The sequence below is a fragment of the Aquarana catesbeiana genome, linkage group LG05 (assembly GCF_042186555.1).
Source record: "Aquarana catesbeiana isolate 2022-GZ linkage group LG05, ASM4218655v1, whole genome shotgun sequence".
Classification (NCBI taxonomy): Eukaryota; Metazoa; Chordata; class Amphibia; order Anura; family Ranidae; genus Aquarana; species Aquarana catesbeiana.
This window is the reverse complement of record NC_133328.1, coordinates 238,502,870-238,523,338: the sequence shown is the minus strand read 5'-3', so window position 1 is coordinate 238,523,338 and position 20,469 is coordinate 238,502,870. Positions and strand designations below refer to the sequence as shown.

At 42.8% G+C, this 20,469-nt stretch overlaps 1 protein-coding gene across 1 annotated transcript in view; it reads right to left on the bottom strand.

Annotated features, from left to right (window-relative positions):
* Positions 1–20,469, bottom strand: part of LOC141144695 (maternal DNA replication licensing factor mcm6-like) — a 359,926-nt gene that overhangs the window by 133,305 nt on the left and 206,152 nt on the right. The window contains 1 exon segment of the mRNA XM_073630632.1: positions 3,060–3,201. Within this exon segment, the coding sequence (XP_073486733.1) occupies positions 3,060–3,201 (142 nt within the window).

Here is a 20,469-nt window from a genome sequence, read left to right as displayed (position 1 = left end):
GAGTGATTCTAATTTATTATCACTGTTTTCTAGCTGGTCTAAAGCCACTTTTGATGTAAAGGGACAGTTTTGGTTGCTATGGACAATCTCCAGTTTCCTGGCAGAAAGAACAGTATTAACAATATAAAAAACTGCATGCAGGACACTGGGCAGACCACTAGGGACAAAGGGGATGTGAAATTATTTGATACAGCACTGTAATCTGTAAGATTACAGTATACTGTATGTTTTACAGTTTGAATTTGCCGCCTAACTCCGTCCCCATGCGTCGCAACGCTCGCAGGGAACGGAGCTCGGCACTGTGAATCGAGCGAGACACGGCAGCTCGCCGATCACAGCAGGGAGACATCGCAGGATCCAGGGGACAAGGTAAGTAAACTCTTCCTGGATCCTGCGATGCAATCCCGAGTCTGGCTCGGGGATACCGCTTTTGGTATTGAAAATCCACCCCGAGCCAGACTCGGGAATACCGCCAGGGGGGTTAATGACTGCTGCGTCTTGGCTCCCAGATCACACATACATTAGATGCCAGTCTACAAAGATGAAGCACAATCATTGTCTAGAGTACCAAGTCCACAAAAAAAATTTAAGCCATACCCCACCTGAGTTTAACATTTTTAGTGTTAACAGCATCCAGTGAGGCCCTCTTACCACTGTTGAGACAGCAGGTAAAGATCAAGGAAAACAAGACAGTGGAGTATCAAATGTGTCTAAATAAGGTGTTACTCAAGTCTACTCAGATAATAAAGTATTGGCCACTGGCTGAAAGCACTGACCTGGAGCCAATCGGCAGACCTTTTTTTTGGGTATGCCCCTTTGACAGAAGGACAAACTCCAGTACACATGGTTCAAATATCGGCTGGTTTCTATTAAATCGGTCGATGCCGACCGACATTTGGCCATGCATGTACTAGGCTTAAGAGTATAGTCATACAGATTTGTATGCAATTTCTCTGTTATAACGCTATCCCTAACCTTTGTGTAGCAACAGTGACTTTCCAGTGGGCATAGGGACAGGTCTTAGCCTTAGCAGCAAACTGACTTCTGGGGTCAGAGAACCTGTTGGCAGATGGTCTGAGCCAATCTTTTGCAAAGAATGTAGACGACTGAACTTGCACTACCTGCAGAAGGGTTCTATACCTGGAAGACACCACAGATTGACTTGATTGCCAGAGAACACCCTCGACACTGTTCGAATCCGGATTCAGAAGTCGTCAGGCTATAGCACAAGATGCCTTTTCAACCCAAATGGGATTTTCAACTAATTTATCCATTTCTTCCCACTGCATAAAACTATCCAGGTGTTAAAGATCAAAACAGAAAGTAAACAATATTGCAGTAGTATCTTTTTGGTCCAGGAGAATATGGTTCCCACTGCTTCTGAAGATGCCCGTGTTTCCACCTTGGCATCTTCCACATAAAACAGATCTGCTGTCATTAGGGGAGTTATTCTATCCCAATCCCAGAAGAATGTTTAAAGGCATGGAGGTTAAATTAACAGGATTTATTCATCTGGGTGTTCCACACAAGTTCGTGGACATTTTGTTTGAAGGCCTGAATGGTATCCACCAATACCACATTTTCAATTATGAGGGGGAAAAAAAACAACAAACAAAAAAAAACCCCACAATTTGCCTCCGATTCTGAGATAGATTAATTAAATCCTTCAGTCTTGGATATTCTAATCTTTCTTGATTTGAGTTGACAGGGGTCTAAGATATCAGGCTTTAAAAGTTCAAATTTCAACCCTTTCAGCCCTAACCAGCAAAAAGTGGTCTTTTCGCTCCTTCGTGGATCAGTTTATTAAGGAAATCTTCTTAATTGTGCCTCCAAAAAGATCATGACTTCCAAGGTCTGGGATCTTCTGCTGTTGCAATGATTGAAGTCTCCTCGGTTTCATCCTAGAGAAGCAGGTTACATTTGACATCCCACATTGAAGGTGGCTTTTCTTACAACCATTACATCAGCTAGAAGTGTGTCCAAATTGCAAGCTTTTTTGGCTAGGGAGCCATTTATTCAAATCTTACACAAAGTAATCTTAACGCCTCGACTTCCTTCCTGAAGTTTCTACTCTATTCCATCAGGACTGGGAGTTAAATTCGACCATACCTTCTACAAAAAGGCAGAAAAAGGTGGTGGTCATCCACTGGATAGGTTGCACAGATTATGGCATACCTGCTCAGGGATCCTTTCATTTGTGGAGAATCTCCTATTTCTGTCAAACGGTCCAAAGAAGGGAGCTGCTGCATTGTCCATGGTTATAGCGCCATGGCTAATAAAGACCATCCAGATGGTATACTCCTCCTTCAAGAGATAAAAGTTCATTAAACTTGAAGGGTGAAGGCATCTTGGTCTGCCTTCACCAAGGTCTCTGTGAAGATTTGGGTAGCTATGAGCTGTAGTTCGATCAGTGCCCATTAGGCATTTGGTGGATGCTTCATCCAGGCACTCGCTTTTGTGTCACCCATTCTGCAAGCCTCTCATAGTTCTAAATTCAATTGTGTTCTTAGCATTCCTCTGGTCTGGAAGTACGTTTTATTTATCCTCCTTCCCTTAGTTCTGACAACTAGCTACATTCCCATAGTATGGGAAATGGAGGAGGCCAGGAAAAGGGAAATTAATAGCATAAATTTTCCTTTCTTGGCCAATTCCTATTGCAGAGGATGTCTACAATTTTACTTCACTCAGTGCAGACATCTGGGAAAATCAGTGAGCCAGCCAATCACAAGTAGGAAATTACATTTTTAGGGAAGAGCTGTATACCAACTGTGTGCAGAAGGCCTCCAGCTTGCCATAACACAATGCATTTTTACAGAAATTTAGTGGCTGCAAGTTGAAAGGGAATTAATTTTTTTTTAACACTAAAATTACAACATGGCTTATGTAGCAGTTGTAAATGCTATATTTTTTTTTTTACAAAAGTGGAGTTATCCTTTAAATTTACATTTTAACTTTATGCAAGATAAACCTTTGGATTTTTTCTCTGTAGGAAAAAGCCTAATGATGCTTCTGTCATCAAATGCTTTTGTGAGAGAAAAACAAAAAATTGAATTTTATACATTATCTGCAAGCATCAGAGCTCCAGCTTCAATCACAAACTCATGTGATTCTTCATCCTTTACAACAGCAGCAGTTAATCCTGCAGCACTACTAGCTTTTCCACTAGTATACACTGCTCTAGGACTAAATTCTTCCACATGCCTGAAAGAGGATTAAAATAAAAAAAGGAAGATTAGAAAAAAGTTTTTAAATGTGCATAAAATTGGCAATTGGGGGAAAAAAAAAAATCTACAAAATATTTTTTATAATATTATATATATATATATATATATATATATATATATATATATATATATATATATATATATATATATATATATATATATATATATATATATATATATATATATATATATATACACACACCTGTATCTCACAAAAGTGAGTACACCCCTCACATTTTTGTAAATATTTTATTCTATATTTTCATGCAACAACACCGAAGAAATGACACTTAGTTAGAAAGTACTGAGCGTACAGCTTTTATAACAGTGTAAATTTGCTGTCCCCTCAAAATAACTCACATAGGCATTAATGTCTAAACCTTTGGCAACAAAAGTGAGTATACTCCTAAGTGAAAATGTCGAAATTGGGCTCAAAGTGTCAGTATTGTGTGGTCACCATTATTTTCCAGCACTGCCCTAACCCTCTTGTGCATAGTGTTTACCAGAGCTTCAGAGGTTGCCACAGGAGTCCTCTTCTACTCCTCCATGACGACATCACAGAGCTGGTGGATGTTAGAGACCTTGCACTTCATCTTCTGTCTGAGGATGCCCCACAGATGCTCAAGAGGGTTTAGGTCTAGAGACATACTTGGCCAGTCCATCACCTTTATCCTCAGCTTCTTTAGCAAGGCAGTGGTCATCTTGGAGGTGTGTTTGGGGTCGTTATGTTGGAATACTGCCTTGCGGCCCAGTCTCCGAGGGGAGGGGGATTGTACTCTGCTTCAGTATGTCACAGTACATGTTGACATTCATGGTTCCCTCAATGAACTGTAGCTCTCCAGTGCCGGCAGCACTCATGCAGCCCCAGACCATGACACTCCCACCACCATGCTTGACTGTAGGAAAGACACACTTGTCTTTGTACTCCTCACCTGGTTGCTGTCACACACGCTTGACACCATCTGAACCAAATACGTTTATTTTGGTCTCATCAGACCACAGGACATGGTTCCACTAATTCATGTTCTTAGTCTGCTTGTCTTCAGCAAACTGTTTGCGGTCTCTCTTGTGCATCATCAAGAGGAGGCTTCCTTATGGGATGACAGCCATGCAGACCAATTTGATGCAGTGCGGCGTATGGTCTGAGCACTGAGAGGCTGACCCTCCCACCCCTTCAACCTTTACAGCAATGTTGGCAGCACTCGTACGTCTATTTCTCAAAGACAACCTCTGGATATGATGCCGAGCAGGTGCACTCATCTTCTTTGGTCGACCATGGTGAGGCCTGTTCTGAGTGGAACCTGTCCTGTTAAACCGCTGTATGGTCTTGGGCACTGTGCTGCAGCTCAGTTTCAAGGTCTTGGCAATCTTCTCATAGCCTAGGCCATCTTTATGTAGAGCAACAATTTTTTTCCAGATCCTGAGAGAGTTCTGTGCCATGAGGTGCCATGTTGAACTTCCAGTGACCAGTATGAGAGAGTGATGACACCAAATTTAACACCCCTGCTCCCCATTCACACCTGAGACCTTGTAACACTAACAAGTCACATGACACCGGGGAGGAAAAATGGCTAATTGGGCCCAGTTTGGACATTTTCACTTAGGAATGTACTCACTTTTGTTGCCAGCGGTTTAGACATTAATGGCTGTGTGTTGAGTTTTTTTGAGGGGACAGCAAATTTACTTGGTTATACAAGCTGTACACTCACTACTTTACATTGTAGCAAAGTGTAATTTCTTCAGCGTTGCTACATGAAAAGATATAACAAAATATTTACAAAAATGTGAGGTATGTACTCACTTTTGTGAGAAACTATCTATATCTATCTCTCTCTCATATATATAAGAATTACTCTCTCTCCCCCTCGAAGAGTTTATGGTCATGCAGTTTGAAGGGCAACGTTGAAAATAAACAAATACTTTAAACAGGAGAAAGCTTTCAAAGCTGCACATAGTGTATTGTAACAGTATCATTTTCATTGATCGTTGTGATTACACAATTTGATTTCCCTGAAAATTCCACTTGACCCTTATCCGGGTATGCACTCTGAAAGGGAGGGTTCTGCATGAACGATTCCCCTTACTGTACTAGCCACATGCCTTTAAATATTGGCTTTAAACTTGCAAGTGGGGCACCTTCTCTGAATTTTGAGGGACAAGGGCCCTTTCTCTGCCTTTAGGGTAATTAGTACAGGGGTATATCACTAACCCCTTATCCATTCCCACAAAGTTAAAAACAAACGCACACCTTAAACAATTCCTTTAACTTACAATAAAGTTAAATAAAAAAAAAAACATTAAATATTTGAGGTGAGAAGAGGTCCTTGTCCCTCAACACTGGGTCAAGGGTGCCTTGCAAGGGGAGGAGGATTTGATGCCCCCACTTTGGATAGCACCCCACAATATTGAAAGGCATGTTGTCCAGTCCAGTACTTGGAGGACAGTGAGCATGCTGCTCTCCCTTTCCTGGACAAGCGGGCTTGGTAGGAATTCTAAGGGGAACCCCACAATTTGTTGGCAAAATATAAATGATGCTATGTTGAGTAAATAGATACCAAACGTGTCTCACTCTAAAATTGCAAACTACAGTACCTGAAAATCTCCATAGGTAACACTTTTAAAGCTTTTACAAGCTACCAGTTTAGTGTTACACAGGAGGTTTGATGCTAGAATCTTGCTCTGACATTCGTGGCAATATATCACGCGTGTGCAATCATCGTTTACATATGCACAGGGACATGTATGCACAGTTGCACGTGAACACAGGGAATGGGGGTATCAACCTTTTTTGTCCCCCCCCCCCACACACACTTTTTTTTTCATTGAACTGCATTGCTATCACAAGGGATAAACATCTCTTGTGATGGGCCAAGACAGGTCCTCTTTATGGACAGAACTGTGGTCTTTTTGGCCTCAGACCTACTTCTGTCACCTGTAAAAAAAAAGTGACCCATTATACCCAACGTTTATCCAGAGGAGGACAATAAACAAAAAAACAAAAAACAAAACAAAAACAAAATATGGAGTTACACGTACCAGTAACATCCTTTTCCAGGAGTCTTTCAGGACAGCCACCATAGAGACCTTGGCTCCTCCCTTCTCAGGAAACACTGCCTTAGGCTGGATTCACACCTATGCATTTTTAGTGCTTTTTGCATTTTGCAGATTTGCACTACAGAACGTGTTCCATAGGAAACCATGTTAAATGGACTGTAGTGCAAATCTGCAAAATGCAAAAAGCACTAAAAATGCATAGGTGTGAATCGAGCCTTATACTGCAAGATTTAAGCCTCACCGTCCCACCGGCCCCTCAGTTCTTAATGAGTACCTCCGGCCAGCTGGGGGAGACAAGAATACGTCATACTAACTTATCTTACCTGACGGTCTCATGTGATGAGCTCTCAAGGATAGTTCACAATTTGGGTGGGAACCGGTGCGGTCCTGAAAAAGGATGTTACCGGTAAGTGTTCATCTTTCAGGACAGCCACCATAGAGAGGATAAGCGAGCACCTTACCTTAGGGTGGGATTACTGCCTACAGCACTTTACGCCCAAAGGCCTGGTCTTTGGCCGATAGCAGGTCCAACCAGTAGTGCTTCACGAAGGTGGCAAAGCTGGATCACATTGCAGCTCTACAGATCTGCTCCGGAGAAGCACCAGCCCACTCTGCTTGAGAAGTCGCCATTGCCCTGGTGGAATGTGCCTTAATACCCTTCGGGGGCTCCAGCCCCCTGATCACATAGGCCTGAATAATGACTAACCTCAACCATCTGGCTATTGTATGCCTAGAAGCTCTGGACCCTTTCCTAGCCCCTGAAAATAACAAAAAAAAGGAATCAGATTTTCTAAACTGTTTTGTACTAAGTACTGAAGGACACACCTAACATTCAATTTATGAAAAATTTGTTCCTGTTCTCTCAGAAGACTCGAACAGAAGGTAGGCAAAATAATTTCCTGGTCTCTATGAAACTTAGAGGCCACCTTTGGCAAAAAGGGCTTAGAGTTCACTAACCCTCCTTGCCGTAGTGATCACCACCAAAAGTACCGTCTTGAGGGTGACCAATTTTTTTTTATTCTTTATTTTTCATATCAAATACAGGGTAAAAAGACAACCTTGTTACCCCTGGAATCACACCAGGGGATAGTATTACAAATTATAAATACAAAACACAACTTCTTCTCCCTTTCCCTACCTTCCCCTAAATTAAACCCTCCCTCTTTCACATTCCCTACCCTTCCCCCTTTCCCCTAGACCATTACATCACTATATTCTTTAGTCAGTTTGAACAATTTCCATTTTTCCCATCTTTTAAAGGAACCCCTCTCTCCCTCCTTCCTTCCTCTGAGAATCTAAGATTTTCTAACCTGTAGACTTCATCTATTCTCTCGAGCCACACACTTATTTTTGGGCCATCTACCAGCTTCCATTTTTTTGGGATCAGACTTTTCGCTGCATCTAGCAGATGTATCAGGATCGAGTTCCTATATTCCTTCACTGGAGTTTCTACTCCATGGAATAGACATACCCAAGGATCTTCAGGTAACTAGACCCTGGTAATCCTCCTGATGCATCTCAATATTTCCCTCCAAAATATTTTGATCTTAGGGCAGCTCCACCAAATATGGGCCAAAGATCCCATCTGTTTGCATCCCCTCCAGCATTCTGTCGTTTGCCCCATTTGATATTTTGCTGTTATGTCTGGGGTCCTATACCACCTCACTAAACATTTATAGTTCGTTTCAATTATTTTAATATGAACAGAGGATCCGTGTACCAGTTTCAAAATTCTTCCTATATCTTGATTCTCTTCCCTTTGACCAATTTCTTTCTCTAATTTTTTATAAACTTCGGGACTTCCAACTCCCTTCCCTCTACGAATATTTTATACATCTGTGAAATACCATCCTTTGCTGTGTCTGTCGCATAACCTCTCTAATGGGGGAGGATCCCCCCCCCTCAATGGATGTGGCAATGCCATTACAAAATGTTTAAGCTGGAAATAACGCCATTCATTCATAACAAGCCAATCTTTTTTCATCTTTATATCATGCAGTGAACAAATTTTCCCTTTTTGTGTTATATGTCTAAGTTGCAAGGTCTCTTTTTTTTAATCCAATTGCCACCAATCGAACTCTACCCTGGTGTGAAATAGTTATTCTTTTTTAGTGACATTAGTGGTGAATTATATTCCCATTTTGTTTGTGCAACTCATCCCATATCCTCATAACATTTTTAGTTAACCTTAGTGTATTAACACCAAGTGCTCTATGTTGTGGAGGTGTCCAAATATTTTTCCCTAGATTTGTGTCCGCCATAATATTTTCCATTTTAACTCCTTCCATTAGTCCATTCTACCAGACGAGTCAAGACCACAGCTTCATAATATTTTTTGAAATCTGGTACACTTAATCCCCCCCCTTTGTCTTTTCCGATTGATAGGGAGATCCTGGGTTTTTTATTCTGCCAGATCAGTTTTGATACTAAACTTCTGAGCACCCTAAAATAACATAGATAGGCAACATCTGAATTTTATATAATATTTTGGGTAAAATAATCATTTTTAACACATTGATCCAGCCAATCCAGGACAGGGGTCGTAATGCTATTCTCTTTACCTTTGCTTTTACTTCATCTAACAAGATATATAGTTAGCCTGGTAGATTTCCCCCAATGATGCTGTAAGTTTTATCCCCAAGTATTTAATTCCCTTCTTCCTCCAGGGAAACTGAAATTCCTATTGGAGGCTATATTCTTTTTTTGAGCTTATATTTATATTTAGAATCTGATTTATTTGGATTGATCTTGAAGTTCAATAGCTCTCCATACTCCTTTAGAGCCTTTAATAAATTTGGTAGCGAGATACGAGGTCTGGAGATATAGAACAGCACATCATCTGCAAATGCAGCCAACTTATGCGTCTCCTCTCCTATCTCCATACCCCCTACATCAACATTTCCCCTTACTGTCGACAAGAGTGGTTCCAGCGCCAACACGAACAGCAGCAGAGATGGGGGACAACCCTGTCTCTTACCTTTGTACATCCTAAAGGGAGCCGACAAAGTTTCGTTTACCCTTATGGACGCCGTAGGGCTCTTATACAGCGCCTGTATCCACTCTCTCATCCTTGGGCCTATCCCCATACCCTCCAATACTCCTATCATGAACCCCCAGTCTACCTGATCGAACGCTTTTTCAGCGTCAATCGATAAGAGTAGACTGATGGTTCTCCCCTCTTATTTTCTGAAGTAGCAGTAGGGTTTTAACCCAGTTGTCCTTACCCTCCCTTCCTGGAGCAAAGCCCACCTGATCAGGGTGGACCAATTCCGACATCAGATCTCTCATCCTTAAAGACAACACCTTTGCAAACACTTTTGTGTCAGTGTTCAGCAACGATATCGGCCTATAGCTTGAACACAATCTGGAGTCTTTACCTTCTTTCCAAATAGTAGTTATAGTAGCCATTGAGGCTTCCTTACTCAGTCCAAACCTCTCTCCCAACCCATTAAAGAACAAAGCCTTGGAGATAAAATTCCCCTAAATTTTTTAAGGTACTCCATTGTGAAACCATCCGGCCCTGGACTTTTCCCTTTAGATGACTCTTTAAGAACCTTATTTATCTCTACTGTAGTAATTGGCCTCTCCAATGTTAGTGCAACTTCCTCTGATATTCTGGGGAGATTAGCATTTTGAACATAGCTTTTAATTTTGTCTTTTTTCTGGGCCTCCTGTTGTCCTTGTTCCCCCACTTGCCTAACCGAATATAGGTGCTCATAGAAATTTCGGAACACCTCTGCAAAATCTTTTGAATTATGCACCATTTCCCTTTTTTATTTTGTATTTTCTCTACAAAATTTATTGATCTTTTTTCCCTCAATATCCTGGCCAGGGTTTTACTATTTTTATTCCCCCACATATATCTATCTTTTGCTACTCTGCAGAAGGTTCCTCATTTCCAGATCCAAAAGGTCTTTTAGCTCCTCTCTTAAGTACCAGTTCATGTTGCAATTCCCTGTCAAATTATAGTTCTTTTTTTGACCCCGTTCTAATATAAATATTTCCTCAATAAGTTCCTCCCTCTTATTACTTCTCTCCTTTCTCCTTGCCCCCATTGATATCAATATCCCTCTAATATAGGCTTTATGGGCCTCCCACAAGGAATTCTCTGAGATCTCATCCGTCTCATTGGCAATGAAAAATTGTTCTAATTCCCTTTTCAAGATCTCTTCCCCTTGTTTATCTAGGAGGTTCTTATTAAGTTTCCATGTATATGGTTGCCTCTGTACCTCCGGGATTCTGATTGTCATGGAAACCGGAGCATGATCTGATAATGAGGTCATCTCTATATTCGTAGACACTAGGTCCAGCATCCTATGTTCAGTTAACCAGTAATCTCTAACTCTGAGGTCTAACTTTACTTGGTCTAGGCAGTAACTTCCCCCTCCTTCCCGAATCCCCACCAACCCCCCCTCCCCCCACACCTCCCACTCCCCCCCACACCTCCCACTCCCCCCCACCTCCCCTCAGCCACAGTTCAGCCCTAATGTCACAGTCCTGAACCCCCTCTGATCCCATACTGCAACTTTACCTTCTAGGGTGTGACTCCAACCACGGCCTCCCGTGTCCGAACCTCTCCCTCCCCCCTCCGGGTATATTGCTATTACCACAGGATATTTGAAGGGACCACTCTTTGGGCTCAGTCCTTGTTCCCCTTCTCTTCCCCTCCTTACAGCCTTCAAAGGGAATCCAGACTATTAATGGGTCATTTTAAATTAATCAGCTTTGATGACTCTAGAACCAATTAGGGAAGGAGTTCTTTATGGATGAATTCCACCCGTAAGGGTTCCAAGAGAGTATGTCCCTAAGCTTCGGGGCAGAGACCTTAAATCCTCAAGTGGCCAGAGCGTAATATCCACCCTGTAATGTTATAGCCGCACAATGGATGTGGCCAGTGAGACAGAATAAAGCATCCAGTTCTTATAGTATCCTAGCAGCAATATGGAACAGCAAAGAATCAGATTCTTAGGTAGTAATACAACACAGTTCATAGGCTTGCGGAGACTATATGGCAGCGCTTTAACACAGCAGATCACAATATGGCCGAAAAGAAGCTATGTCCAGAATTACTAATACCAGGCGAATTTCATGCCGCTTATGAATGAGGTAAAAACAGAATTAAATAGAATACAGCAGGGACAACTGTTGTGGGCGGGAAGAATAAATATTTTCAAAATGGTCTTATTACCAAAAATAACATAAAATGCAAATGCTCCCAATCACATTGGCATCTACATACCTCAAAAGACTACACTCAATGTTACTAAGGTTTATATGGAAAGGGAAAACACCACGTTTAAAATACACTCAACTAATAAACACGAAAAGTAATGGGGGATGGGGAGCACCAGATATCCGTAAATACCATGAAGCCATTACACTTGCGAGAGTGGTTGACTGGGTTAAAGATAAACACTAGGTAGAAATTGAGAACAAAATTAGTAATATAAAACTGCACGAAATTATATGGAGCTCACCAAAATTAAGAAAACATAATATTGAACTACATGAAATCACTAGGCATGCACTTAAAACATGGGACACTTTGCACAAAAGGGAACATTGAGAATACAATTCACTGTTAATGTCACTAAAAGATGTGGACTACTTCCCACCTGGGAAGGAGGAGTGGCTCGGTAAATGGCTTTTGGAGGAGAATATACAACTGAAAGATGTAATGGACCGGGGTAGAATATGCCCAATACGAGAGCTTATGAATAGGAGGGATAAGATAATTATTAACCTATGGCGTTACAGTCAATTAAAACATTTCATTGAATCTTTACCCCAACCAATCAGAACAATAAAAAATCTACTCCCGCAAGAAAAAATATGCATGGACACTGATGAAAAAGGTGGTTTTTCCCGGATATATAAAAAACACTGCTTGAACTGAGAAGGCCGGATACTTTATAGGAAAGTATATACTTTTTAAATACTTTAAAGGAAAGGCCTTTATAGGAAAATGGGAAAAAGAGTTAGGAAATACCCCATCAGAGACAGAAGTAGCTACGATATGGAAGAGACTCTCGGCCACATCAGTTAATAGTAAAATGCTAGAACTAAATTATAAATGTATGACAAGAATGTATATGACACCGGATAAGATGCACAAAATTAAAGGGAAAAAATCCCAGCTCTGTTGGAGGGGATGTGGTGAAATAGGGACGATGGCCCATGTGTGGTGGTCATGTCCTAAAATGGGACTCTTCTGGGGAGAGATTAAAAAATATACTAAGGAGATCACACACTTTGACCTCCCAAAGGACCCCAAAATATTTATTTTCCATCTATATGATATGCCCACTAAAACCTATCTTAGAACACTTTTACCCCATCTTATAGACGCAGCTAAAAGCCTAATCTCTAAAAACTGGAAAAGGAAAGAAAGACCATCCATGAGGGAATGGTTCAATAAAATAAATGAGATACAGGAACTAGAGTATTTGAGGTTTAGTGAAGGGATAGAGCAATTGAGAGGTGGACAACTTGAGTAAAAGAGGGGTAGATCCTGACACTGATCCTGACACAGCTCAAGATGAAAATGGAAGGAGGGGTGGCCAGGAGGGAGTAAATGGGAAAGTAGGGAAGCCAGAGAGGGGGGGTGGAGAGGGAAGAGGTATGGTCTCGGGATGGGGGGGAAGGGGGGGGGGGGAGAAAGCTAGGAAGAAATCAAGGGTAAACAGCCGGATCATATGGTGGGGTGATATTTTTCTTTTGTGTATTGAAATGACTTAATCAACGAAACAGACTCTGAGCCACAATGATGTGATGATAAAAGGGAAGTATTTTTGAATATCATCTATTTGAAAAATTTTATTCCCATGGTAAATCTCTTTGCTGATGTGGCAAAAAGAAAAAAAAAAAAAAAGCAAGAGCATTCAGTCATTATGACCTAGCAGAAATATAATGCAGCAACATTTCAAAGCCTTAGGAAGCAGTATGGTACAGTCATTAGGCATACAAGGGCCCTACGGCCGCAATATGACACAGCAGGTCCCACTCAACCTGGGCACAAGGCTTATGATTATAGCCAGAGAGTCCAGAATCACCAGGCAGCAGTATAGCCCAAGCACATGCAATTAAAAGTTCAAAAAAAGCTGTTTTACCTGGTGATCTGTAATCATTCTTTTACCTTCCAGGAGCTGCCTTTAATCCTCTGAAGGGTCCTTTTTGCTCTTCTTTCAAGTGCTTCTGGCTTCCTTATATCGTTTCCAAGGCGTCCTCAGCTGCTCAATATTTCATCCCCCCGCTCCTAATGCTGACTCCGCTGTCTGTTCATCTTTAGCCTGCCCTCAGGCTTGCTAGGGGGGTATCTGGGAGAACAGAGAAGGTAATGGGGATGTCAGTTTCCAGCCGGTCCGGACAGGCTCCCAGTGTGCTCCACCGCTCTCCTCACCTACGCCGTTGCCCCACCAGACCGCACCGGTCCTCCTCTCACTGTCTGTGGGTGTCAGGAGCTTTCATTCACTGGTTCTTGCGGTCTCTAACCCCGCTCAGCTCCGACCGGTTCAGCAGAGCGTCCTCCATGCGCCCTCACAGGCGCCACCGTCAGGCCCCTCCCCTAGCATGTGTGAGTCATGTCCGCATCATGCCCCCCTGCTTGAGGGTGACCGATTTTAAATGCACAGGACCCCAGCGACTCAAATGGCTCCCCAGTGAGGGCCTGTAACACTAAGGAGAGATCCCACATGGGGAAGGTGGGGGGGGGGGGTTCTGACTGGTCTCTGCCTAAGGCTTTAAAAGAAAACCTGGCTATCCATGGATCTGTTGCTAGCGTCTTTTCCAGGAATATGCTCAAGGCGGATACCTGTTCTTTCAAGGTGCTAAGGGCTAACCCCTTGTCCGCTCCTGACTGCATAAATTCCAACACTGCTACTGAGCGGTGTACGTCAAAGGAGCTTATTGTGCACCAGCTATTGAAGCGTCTCCACACCTTTAGGTAGATAGCCTGCGTCTTTTTTCTGCAACCTAGGAGAGTTGCCACTAAACTATCCAAGAAACCCTTGCCCCTCAGCATTTCCTCCATAGCCAGGCTGCGAGATTCCATCACTCCACCTGGGGACAACAGATCGGCCTTTGAGAAAGAAGATCTTCCTGGATAGGCAGAATCCATGGAGGTTCCACAGCCAGGTTCCTCAAGATGGAGAACCTCGGCCTCCTGGGCCAGTGTGGCGCGATTAGAATGAGAGTTGTGTTTTCCGACTGGAATTTTCTCAATACCACTGGTATCAGTACAGGAGGGGGGAAGGCATAACACCTTGAGAACCACGAGCTCTGAGCCAGTGAGTCAACTCCGAGCACTCCGTCCCATCTGCTCAAGGAGAAGAAGAGGCACGCCTTTGTGTTCTCCCTCAAAGCAAAGAGGTCCGCACATGGCACCCCCCACTTTTGAGAGACCATCTCGAAGATATCCTGGTTCAAAATCCAGCGCCCTCCCTCAGCATTTTCCTGCTGAGAAAGTCTGCTACCTGCTTCTGTTCCCCCTACAAATGTACCGCCAAGAGGAATAGAACGTTGGCTTCAGCCCACTGGAGGATGGTTTCCACCAGGACCCACAGGGATCTGCTCCTGGTACCCCCTTGCCTGTTGATATAGGTCACCGCAGAGAAGTGCTGTGCCTGGAGTTCTCTCTGAAAGGCTCAGTGCCAAGACTATTGCTCTCAGCTCCCTCCAGTTCGAGGACTTTTGCATCCTCAGGTACCTTGCACCATCCGGGAATCTAGGCGTGCCCCCCAACCTGTGCTGCTCGCATTGGTCGTGAAAGTCCTGGAGACCGGGAGGACCCACTCCAGACTGACAGATTTGCTGCATTTCTCCACCACCAAAAGGGACATCTAGACTTGACTCGGCACAAATATCAGGGAGTCAAGGGACCCCTGACTGTGGACCCAAACCCCCAGAATGAACAGTTGCAAAGAGAGAAAATGCAGCCCTGCCCACTGCACTACCGGGAGCATGGATGGTAGTAAGCCCAAAGCTGACATGGCTTGTCTTACCGAGACCTGACGGCTGCTCTGGAGCAACAGCAATGCCCTGTCCACCTTCTGGATCATCTCCAAGGGAAGGAAGACCACCTGCTTTGTTGAATCCAACATGTAGCCCAAGAAGGTGACCTTTTGGGATGGAACCAAGTTGGATTTCTCGAGGTTCAAGAGCCACCCCAAGTTTTCCAGGATGCCTTTTACCACCTTTAAATCCTGGGACAACTGCTCCGGGGAAGAGGAGTAGATCATCCAAGTATACTACTACCGAGATGCCTCTGAGCCGCAGAAAAGCCAGGATGCGCGCGCGGGGGGGGGGGAATAGACCAAAGGGGACTGTAGATGGAACATCCCTTCTCTGGTTTTTACCACCAACCTGAGGAACTTCTGGTAGCCCTCTGCGATGGGGATGTGCAGATAGGTGTCTTTCAAATCTATCGATTCCATGAAGCAGTTCAGGGAAGACGTGCCTTCACTGAGTAGACCGAGTCCATTCAAAACCTCCTGTAGGTAACAGACATTCAGAGGCTTCAGATTCAGGATAAGCCTGAACTTTCCCAAAGGCTTGTGGACCACAAAGGTGTGGGAATAGAAGCCTCTGACAGTCTCTCCTGTTGGGACTCATACCACCACCACCTCCTGTTCCTCCAACTCCTGTAGGGAGGTTAGAAGAGCCGATGACTCTTCTGCGCATTTTGGCAGCTCGGTGACAAGAAGTCTGTGCAGAAGAGGTGTTGAAAACTCCAGCTGGTATCCTCTCCTTATGATCCTTAACACAAACTGTTTGTTAGTGATCATCTCCCACTGTGGGAGGAAAGCCCTCAATCTTCCTCCCACAGTGGTTAACCCATCATTTTGGGCTGTTCAGGCGGCCGAAAAATCTCCCCCCCAGCCCCTTGCCCTTCTGCCCCCAAGCCTTCTTCTGCCGTTCAGCTTTTGGGGCTTCAAACTTCCTCTGAGGGCGAGACTTTTTTTAGTCTGTTCTCCAAATTTCCTTTTAATGGGAAAGGCCTTTTTCTTGTCAGCCATCCAATCCAAAACGGCCTCCAAACCTGGCCAAAACAATAGGTCCCCTGTGAGTGGAGTCCCGCAGAGTTTGACCTTGGACGCGCTGTCTCCCTGCCACGTCTTAAGCCATAGGGCCCTTCTTGCTGAGATGGTCAGGGCTGTGGATCTTGCAGACATGCGCACCGATTCAACCAAAGCGTCCGCAACGTACACCACCCCTTTAAGTAGCATGGGGAAGCAAATCAGGATAGTTTCTTTTGGCATCCCCGCTTCAATGTGCACCTTAATTTGTATAAGTTAATATTCCATGTTGCGGGCCGCCACTATGACCGCCATGGCGAGCTTAAGGTTTCCTTGCAACGAGTCCCAGAACTTCAAGAGCGAGTCCATCCTTCTGTCCATGGTGTCTGAAAGTGCCCCCATGTCCTTGAAGGCTGGGTCAGTATGCCTGGAAACCTCGAAAAGGCTGTGTCTAGCAAAATGAAATCCTTCATTTCAAAGCCTTTGAAAAACGAGAGAAAGAGAATCCAGAAGACGCAGGTCCGGCAGAAGTGCCCGCTCCCACCGGAACCAATGTCGCCTGTCATCCAGCCCTGCTTCTAGAGCTTCAAACACGGGCTGCATAATGCAGGAGGGGACCTGGTGCACCTCCCGCAGGGCCTTCCTGGGCAGAAGAATGGCGGACCTTCCCAGGCTTCCTCCTTCCCCAAGAGAAGCTGGGGTGTGCAAAATGCAAATGTAATCCCAGGCTCCCTAGCTGCGAATCAGAGAGAGACCACCGTCTTCCCTTCTGAGGAAACACTCAGCCTCCTCGGCTGTTCAGCCCCGGCTCCTTAGCGGTGTCTCCCCACCGGAGGAAACACCAGAACTGAGGGGCCGGCAGGACGGTGAGGCTTAAATCTTGCAGTATGTTTCCTGAGAAGGGAGGAGCCAAGGTCTCTATGGTATAATTAGAAAGAAGATGTGAAGGGGTGAGTGGCGCTACCTATATGTCAAATAGTGCTCTACCAAATCACTCTATAGTGGCTAAGTATTAAAAGACACAGTGTTATTGTTGAGTAAATTATAACAAAACAGTTTCCATAAAGGTGATAGCGTGAGTGAACCATATCCAAATAAAAATGCAAAGAATCGCAAAAAAAATAAATAAATGTAATTATCGCCCCATATACAAAAACATATACGTGTATACATATAGTGTCCCAATCATAAAACCAAGGTGTATATCAGGAATATGCAATTAGCGGACCTCCAGCTGTTGCAGAACTACAACTCCCATGAGGCATAGCAAGACTGACAGCCACAAGCATGACACCTAGAGGCAGAGGCATAATGGGACTTGTAGTGTGGCAACAGCAGGAGGTCCGCTAATTGCATATCCCTGGTGTATAGAAACCCAAGATGCAAAAGAAAAAACAAAACAAAAAAAAAAAAAAATGAAAAAAATCGCACCAAAATTAAAAATTACACCAAGATGCAGTTTATCGCACCGTGTACAAAAGACACATAGGTGTATTCATCCCAATGAAGGTGACTGTTCGTGTTTAGAGGAATTGTAGCAGGTGACTTTAGTGATCACAGAATCTTGACAGGTGACTCGCGTGCTCCCCCTCAAGGGTCCCCACTCACCAGATCCTACTACTCCTACAGGGGTAATGCGCATGTAGCTCCTTAGGTTGGCAGGTAACCACTGGTGTCAGCCTTTGCAGTTCCTTGAGCAGCCTTAGGATATCCGGGTTGTGATAGATGTAGTTTTCATAATCCTCATAAAAAAGAGAAATTGGCTCCCATAGTGCAGTATAACCAAAACTTCCGTTTATTAAAAAGGTTTTTTAAAAAATGTATAAAAACAGACAAAAAAAAAAAATGCAGTTCATGCAGCGCAATGCCTAGTCCCATAGGGGCTGCACTTGCCAGTATAAAGCATAGGCAACCGAGCTGTAGATGGACAGCATGCACTCTGGTTGCGTTCCACCCACTCGCTCAGCTTCCTGGAAGTCACATGCTGTGCGTAGTGACACCGTATGCGTTTCGTCAGACGTCTTCAGCGGCGGTGTCTTACCACTGCACATCACGTATTTTATACGGGAGAGTGGCTTGTAACCCCGCCCAATTAAAACCGACCCGCCCAGCTAATACTGGGAACCAGGTAACCCATGCATCTCATAACGATGTTAAATAGGTGCCCATCCCGGGGCGGACCAAGTATGGTTTCAGGTGAAGGTAGATAATAATACACCCACTCTCCCTTAATAGCACCATAAACTTCATAAAACACAAATCAGTTAATACAAAGACCGGGGTAAATATAGCAATACAAGATAAATTTGTACCATTAGTATATAATCTAATTGCGCCAGAATCCCCCTAGTGGCTAAGGATAAAATCTTAAGGATACATTTAGTAAGAGAGCAAAGCCAGACATTACAGAGTAAAACTGTCTGAATACCCATCAACCATTATTGATTACTCAAGCCCTTTGGCCCGTAAGGTGCAAAAAGTAACACAAAATAGGGTTAAGGATAAAATGAAAATAAAGGTAAACACAGAATTACGAATAAAGGAAAAAAGTACCTATAGAGATATAAAAATAGAAACAAAATTAAAATAGATCGCCTAGTCCAAAAGTCAGCAAATACAAATAGTTTCTTATTGAACTTAGCTCAACAATTAACTGGCATACCTCCAATTACCTGGTAGCCCAGACCCTAAATAAAATCAGTTAATACACAGACCGGGGTAAATATAGTAGTGAGAGATACATTTGTACCATTAGTATATAGTCTAATTGCTCCAAAGTCCCCCTAGTGGCTAAGGCTAAAATCTTAAGGATAAACTTAGAGAACAAAGCCAGATATTACCCAGTAAAACTGTCTAGATACCCATCAACCATCGCTAAATACTAAATAATGATATTTGAAGCGCTTCACAATGTGCATAAAAATGAATATATATGAATAAATATAAATAAATAAATATAAATACTCAGATAAATCCAGCGGTGAGTAAAAATTCCTAAAAAATCCAGCAATCAAAATAGTGTAAAATTATAAAAAATTAGTGCCACCAAATGTGTAAAAAAAATCAACATAAAAATAAATATATAGGGATGTATTCAGAAGATTCAATTATACAAGTGTAGAATCCGATTGGTATAAAGCTTTGATCCAGTCCCACTAGCAAAGCTGTTTAAAAACACTTGCTTAATTAAGGTGCTCATTGACATTTGTAGTAACAATGTTTCTTTTGCTTCTGTTAACAACCAATGTGAGAATCATAAACAGATCTCATTTAACAGGCAGATAAGAGAAAAAACCAATCATTGTGCAATAGTTAGGATACCAAAGTACACAGGCAAACTTCAATCCACTCACGTGTGCCTTATTAATGATAAGGCATATGCAGGTTTTACTATAGCAGTCAGCCGCCTTAGACAGGAGCAGATTCACTGCAGTACACTGTGTGATACTGCTGATCTGCACAGAGCGTCCTTGGCTCCTCCCACGCGTTGCATCACAGTCACGTGACTTTTTCAAGGATAATACAAGCTCTGACGGACTCAGCTTTATAGCACAACAGCAGAGTGGTTGCCATGGCTACAGCGTGAGTTAATCATCATCCTGCTTCCTGCATAGACTTCAATCCTGTTAAAACCTACTTTTATTAGACATGTAATTCATATGAATATCGTTGGTTTATCAAAACCACGATTCCATGTGTAAAAAACGCATTGTGTAAAGAATAAAAAATATATATATTGATATCTCTAATCACGTTTACTTCTTTAACTCCCTCCAGTGGTCACAATTGGTATAACATCTCACAGAGGGAATATATAGCAAAGCATTGTCTCTAATGGTTTTGATAATTGACCAGTGCCCCATGATATCACAAAAATGGGGTATCCACATGCTCTGCTCATAAATGTATGGAAAACGGAGTAAACAAGATGACATGATATATAAAAATATACATATATAAAATTAAAATAAGATATGATATAAGAAATAAGGAATTAATATTAAAATATAAAATTAAAATCTAAAAATTTCATGATGGAATATTGCAAAAATGGATGATGACCATTATTTATATGCTAGAACTGAACCAAATATTGCCACTCAGAAAAAACTGGTATTGGACAAATAATGAGAATCTAGGACCAAAAAATGAAAAATATATAAAAAAATATAAAAAGT